This window comes from Mobula hypostoma, chromosome 7 (genome assembly GCF_963921235.1).
Source record: "Mobula hypostoma chromosome 7, sMobHyp1.1, whole genome shotgun sequence".
NCBI lineage: Eukaryota > Metazoa > Chordata > Chondrichthyes > Myliobatiformes > Myliobatidae > Mobula > Mobula hypostoma.
In genome coordinates, this window is record NC_086103.1 from 124,576,919 (window position 1) to 124,583,499 (window position 6,581).

Consider the following 6,581-nt stretch of genomic DNA (forward strand, 5'->3'; position numbering starts at 1 on the left):
ACTCACAGGATACATTTGTTATCCATCCTTGACTGCAAGCCAACTTATCTGTGCATTTAACACCACATTTCACCGAGACCTGGTGAAGGTTTGAAAATGAATAGCCAACAAGATGGGTTTTTAATGATAATCTGTTCCTACCTCATGGTCACCTTTACACTGTTTTCTTTTATAATTATCTCAAATTTATTGATGATAAAATTTAAATTCCCAGCTGGCATGGTGGAATTCAAATTCACATCTCTAGATCAAAGGTACATGCCTCAGGCTACCATACCACTAATGTAACCACCATCCTACTGCGTTCCCAAAAATTCCCATCCTCCTCTTGAGACATGAATATCAATCAGTCCTGACAGGTAATTACCACACCACTGCGAAGAATCGTCTGAAGAGTGTACGAGTGTCCATGTGAAGCAGCCAGGTGCAATGGAGTACAGCCTCTATCATCCTTCACTGTTAAATTTGCACCATTTATTATCAAGGCCTGAGGAGAAAATCACAGAGCCAGCTTAGACTGCTTTTATGATAAAACCTGAAATCATCTTAAGACTTCACAATGCAGATACAATGTTGAGAAACATCACTTCTGGGAGTGAGCCTAACTCAGATAGGTAACAAAAAGTTGCAAGTTAAACTCTTGATGAACATCCTTCAGAATGATAAACCATAATCCAAATTTCAAAAGATGGATTTTGTGGGTATTTGTATGGATTTTCACACTAACCACCATTCATTCTGATAAGATGTATTGATAACATACGAGTTGCAGTTACCTAGATTTGCCTCCTGGCAAAAAGAACAGGGGATTATTAAGTCAAGTTTATCAACATCTATATGATCTTCCATATTGCTGTTTATAAACAATGTTTAAAGATAAAGGATGCTGCACTATTATGGCCAACAGAGATATTACCTTCATTCCCTCAGTCTGTTGAATTTTGAAATAAAATTTTTGATGTGAAGACTACTGCACTATTTAGTCACCTGTCTCCTCTCTCTAGTACTATAAAATACCAAAATTATTTTAAATATTTATTTTAGAAGAATATAAACAATTGAGATACTTTACCTGCATACAGGCATCACGGCCCCTAATGGCTGCAATGTGGGCTGCAGTCCAGCCCCTGGGAGTTACATTTGTCATATCCACACCATGCCATAGCAACCAATGCAGGCACTGCAACATATCAAATGAATCATAAATATCCTGCTCCTTTAACTGTGCCAATTCACAAAGATCTGAATAGTTATTACAATTAATTATGAAAAACCAAGGTGGTCGAAGAGAAAATAAAGTATTATTGCAGGACCTTCTATATCATACCGTATCTCAAAGCTTTCACTTTCTTACTCATCTTCAGCTTCTCAGTGAAATCATTTAACATATGTAACACTAGCTTTTATTTCCACTCTTTAACAACATTAGGCAGAAACATTGAAAACAGAAGGCACTCAGTAACTGGAAATGAGCAAGATACGTGAGTAAGTACTATTAGTTTATTAGCTTGCTTTTACTGTGAAATACACGGGTAGTAGTAAAACTGACAGCATCTCTGAAGAGTTAAGGTTTATTTCTTCTACAATGACCTGAAATAAGTTTTAAGATGGATAAAAAGAGAAGAAATGAACAGAAGGCAGATGAGACTGAAATATAAGAGTGGTAGTGCTAGGTAGTAATGGAACTGTTAACCTTATTTAGGACAACCTTTAATAAACTCCAAATCTCTATTTAGTCACAATCTCTGCACTTTTCTTTTGTTTTCATTTTGATTTTCACATGGCTTTGCTAAAACTTCTGTGTTAGTTTCTTTCTGACCACGTTATGTATTTAATATTCCAAGAATATTCGAGAATGAACTAAATGCACTTTCCCAAGATCAAGATGCACAAACTAGGAGAAGAGAGGAGTCCAGAGTTGTCAGAACCACTTCCTGCAGTCTCAGGGTTAACTCCTACAACCACCATGGAGGGGGACCCAGAATCTGAAAGTGACATCCTTTGTCAAGAAAGGCATTATCCCACAACAGTAAGAAAGCCTCCACAGCAATTAAATTTTTAGGCCCGAATAGGACCATTTAAAATTTACTATGCTGTGGATGTCTGTATGATATTGTATTTTATGGTACACTGTGTATATAGTTGAGATGCATGCTATATTAAGTTAGAATTTAAAGCCAAGCAGGGAGGAATGCTGTGTATTTAATACTTCAATAATGTTTGAGTAATCCTGTCTCTCTCTCTCTCTATATATATATATAGTTTGATTAAGCATTCTTGTTTAAGTAATTCATTGTGCATTACATGGATAAATGTGAATTACATACGTCACTCTACCACATGATACATGCATGTGTCACTTAAAGTAAACACACAAAGTTAGCCTCACATTTCAGACTCCCGTATCTTCCTTTGAATTAGTTTAATGTTTTGAAGTTACAAAACATAACAACATGGTACACAGGATTTTACAGGAAGACAATGAAGGGGGAGGGGGGGAACTGAAAATCAAGGGCATCTGGGTCACTGCAGTGGAGAAAGATTAAAACAACTTGCTGTCAGCCAAATGCAGAGCAGCAGACCATGGAATACTCTTGTATCCCTGGGAAACAATCCTGCTCAACAATGCCAGCAGTCATTAACAGCAAAACAATTATTCCCAGGATCTGGCAGCAACTCTCTCCATCTAATTACCTGCTTACCTGAACCCAGGAAAATGAGCCCATAACCGTTATAGACAAACTATTGCTAAGCTGTTATATGGTCGCTCAATTAAAGCCACAGGAGACAGGTGCAGAATTAGACTATTCAGCCCATCTGAATGCTGCGCTACTCAATCATGGCTGATTTATTTTCTCCTCAATGCACCATATTTATCTGCTGATACACTGGCAAATAATGTTTCACCTCTAAACTATCAGAGAGTGCTGCCCATTGCAATGGAGTAAATTTGTGAATGGGATCCACTTCGTTAATGCCAGCTCCATTTTTCACCATCAACTCAAGTTCCGCCACATTGCCAGCTTTAACCGCATCATGAATGCTGATGAAGCACTTCTTCCTGGCATCTGTTAAACAACATTCGAAAATAAAATTAACGCAATGGCAATTGAGAATAACAACATCATTTCAATATTACTGGGCTCCTTAGCACTTATAAAATATAGAGAATAACAATTGCCTCTCATTTCTTTAGAACTTTTCAGGAAGGGTGGACAAGCACCAGAAACAGCTTGAAAATAATTGAGGAATGGTAGAGGATGTAAAGGCCAATCATGGATTTTTAACGGTAGTAGTACTGCAACAAGAGATATATTAAGCAACACACACAAAATGCTAGGGGAACTCAGCAAGTCAGGCAGCATCTATGGAGGGGAATAAACAAGCAATGTTTTGGGCTGAGATCATGAGAGGGAAGGGGGCAGAAACCAGAATAAGAAGATGAAGAGGGGGAGGGGGAAGGTAAGGAATACCAGCTGGCAGGTGATAGGTGAGACCAGGAGAGGGGTTAGATGGGTAGGTGAGGGAGAAGGGATGAATTAAAGTAGCTGGTAGATGATAGGTGAAAGAGGCAAAGAGCTGAAAAAGAAAGAATAGGAGAGGACAGTGGACCATGGAAGAAAGGGAGGGAGGAGAGGCACGGGGGAGAGGAGATGAAAGGTGACGAGATGAGAAGGAGTGAGAGGGAAAACCAGACAAGGGAATATAAAAAAAGAGAAGGGCAAAGGGCAGAACTTCCCAGAAGTTAGAGGCGACATCAAGGTTGGAGGGAACCCAGACAGAATGCGATGTCTTACTACTCTTACATAAGTAGGGCAATTGAGAATAGCAACATCATTTCAACATCACTGGTTTCCTTTGATTATTTGTAAAATAATTGCCTATTAGATTCCTTCGTCAATATTTTAGCTCTTCCAGTTATCACCTCCCATCTTCTTACTTCAAACCCCTCTTCCCCCACCCACCCACCTTCCCCCTCACTTGGTTTCACATATCATTTACCTACCAGCTTGCACTCCCTCCCTTCCTCCCCCACCTTCAAATTCTGGCTTCTGTCCCATTCCTTTCCAGTCCTGATGAAGGGTCTAAGCCAAAAACGTCAACTGTTTATTCCCTTCTATAAATGCTGCCTGACTTGCCGAATTTAGCATTTTGCAGCACCTTGTATGTGTTGCTCAGATTTCTAGCATCTGTGGAATCTGGCGTGTAAGAGATATATTAATGTAGAGATCAGGGAAACATTCAGCAGTAAATCCAAATTAACAGTGAGATTTTATTAATTTTCACAGAAATAATTGAGGTGGGAGAAAATAAATTAATTCAAGTAACAAATCCATTTAGATTATTGATCAATTTAGCAGTATCCTGGAATGATTAGTTTCAAAAACAACAAACAATAACGTCATGCTTGATTTAGTAAAAAAAAAACAACGAATGAATTGTTAAGTCATCCGCAAGAAACAAGCTGTGAACTGGGTATCCAAGGCTGAATTTGATACATAATTTGAGTTGGAGAAGTAGGGTCAAAAGTCAGAATTACGAAATTCATATCAAAAATAGACAGAGGGGAGTATTCAAATAAGATACAATATTGAACCAGCGTATATCCGAGGGTTGCATAGTGGTGAAGCCTCACCGCTCGATTAATTTTAAATATCGATTAAGATTCGATTAATTTTAAATATCGCATAAATTGCACTCTGAAGCCTATCACGGTTACTGTCGCATTTTAAACTGAAGTTCAGCATCCCATCCTGGAAAATCTCATCAGGACCCTCTGCGCACCAGCCAATTTATTTCTTTCGTGTATACTTTTTGAATTTTCTGTTCTTAAAATACGAATAGCCTGTATAGACCTGAGGAGAGCTAAGGTACCGGTGACCCCTGTTTCCATCTAGGGGGTCAGTGTAACGAAAACCAGTTTCCCCCGGGATCAGTAAAGCATGACCATGACTATTTTCATTGATCCATAACTGCAGCAAGACACAAGACAGGAGCTCAACAAGGGTGTATCATAAACCAAATCTAACATCGAGTCGCAAAGTGAGCAATTAAAAAAGTAACACACCCTAAATCAAACACGCAATTTTTAATGAGCGGCGATATTGAGAATCAAGTAATTTCAGACCTCCTTTATCCAAACAAAGACTTAAAGAAATAACTTGTAGAAAAAGCAAGTTGCTTCACCAATACAGCGTCGCGTTACAAATCATAAAACATATTGAGGACACATTCCTTTCAGTCAGTAGCATTAGAGAACGCAATGCCTGTACGGCTCGCCTCACTTCGCACGGATACCCCTGTAATTTCCGCTGGATAACTTTACCTAGAGCTGTGCCGGAATCTGCCGGCATTGCTGTACTCAACACTAAACCAGGCGGAGATGGAGACTTGATTAGCAACAGCATAAACTTCCGGTGTTACCCAGATCAATTACGACAAATAACGCTTTAATTTCCGGAGGAAACGGCCTTTGAATTGACTTTGGGTATAAAGAGAGATTATACCTTGGAATAGGAGAACATGCCAGTAGTATGGGTTTGCTGGATTGCACGATAGCTTTCTCGGTAACACTACCGTGGTTTTTTTTCGAATGACTTTAGTTGATTTTAGGTTACACAATTCAATGATTCTGATATGTCCGAGAGTCCTTTGGTTCACATATGTTAAGGAAAGTTATCATGATAGGCTAACTATCTTTACTGATGGATTAAAAGATAATTTAACTGAGAATGTTGGTGTGGCTGTTTTTGTGCCTGAATTACAGATAACAATAAAGGAACGTCTTGCTAACCATTTATCAGTATATACAGCAGATTTAGTAGTCATCATTTTGGTTTTAGAGTGGATGGAGGAAATTTGTCATTGCAAAGTTGTAATTTGTTCAAATTCTTTCCCGGTTTTGATTAGTCTTAAAACAGGTCATTCTAGCAGTAGGTCAGATTTACTTATTATTAAGCCATTTACTGAAATGGAGGAAAAAGAGCTGACAAAATCTGAGGAAGAATTGGATATGGACGGTGTATGTGAAACTGAGAGCAGGCTGGGAATTGGCAACTGATTTTCTTGTGAGCAGGAAGCATCAGCAATGCACATGAAAAGAGATGAAGTAGATGGTGTGAGTAGAACTGAAAGTAACGTTCTGTAGTATCCCACAAAGGGAAAAGCACAACTGGAACCCATATTTGTAACAAAGACTACATCTTTTACTTGGAAGAAATGAATGATATCAAAGGAGAAATGTTCAACATTGGAACAACTTCAACCAGGTAGAGGGTAGTATAAATGGAGCACTAGTTCAGCCTCAAGAAAGAAGCCACTCAAGCTATCTATGTGTGGGGTGGAAGTGCAGAGGGATTGAACAACCATGATGAAAGTGAACCAGCTGGGACCAGGGATCTATAAAATTTAAATGTAGTAGGAAAATATTGTAAATGTAAGTGGGAAGAGGCTGGACCACAGTAGGAAGAGTCAAGATAAGAAGAAATGAGTTTTGTGAACACCAAGACCATATCCCAACAGGGCAAGTCCTGCTTGTGGATTTTACAAAGGAGGTGATTGTTTGTGATGAGGACTATGAG

The 6,581-nt window shown here is 38.8% G+C and overlaps 1 protein-coding gene across 2 annotated transcripts in view; it reads right to left on the reverse strand.

The window, feature by feature from the left end:
- LOC134349008 (ankyrin repeat domain-containing protein 42-like) overlaps positions 1-5,382 on the reverse strand; it is a 43,781-nt gene extending 38,399 nt beyond the window's left edge. For both annotated transcript variants that reach the window (XM_063052844.1, XM_063052845.1), the window contains exons 1-4: positions 5,327-5,382; positions 2,908-3,068; positions 1,073-1,180; positions 368-487 (exon numbers count right to left, since the gene is read on the reverse strand). In XM_063052844.1, coding sequence (XP_062908914.1) covers positions 368-487; positions 1,073-1,180; positions 2,908-3,068; positions 5,327-5,354 — 417 coding nt within the window. In that variant the 5' untranslated portion in view covers positions 5,355-5,382. The remainder of the gene's footprint in view (positions 1-367; positions 488-1,072; positions 1,181-2,907; positions 3,069-5,326) is intronic.
- Between the last annotated feature and the right edge of the window lie 1,199 nt (positions 5,383-6,581).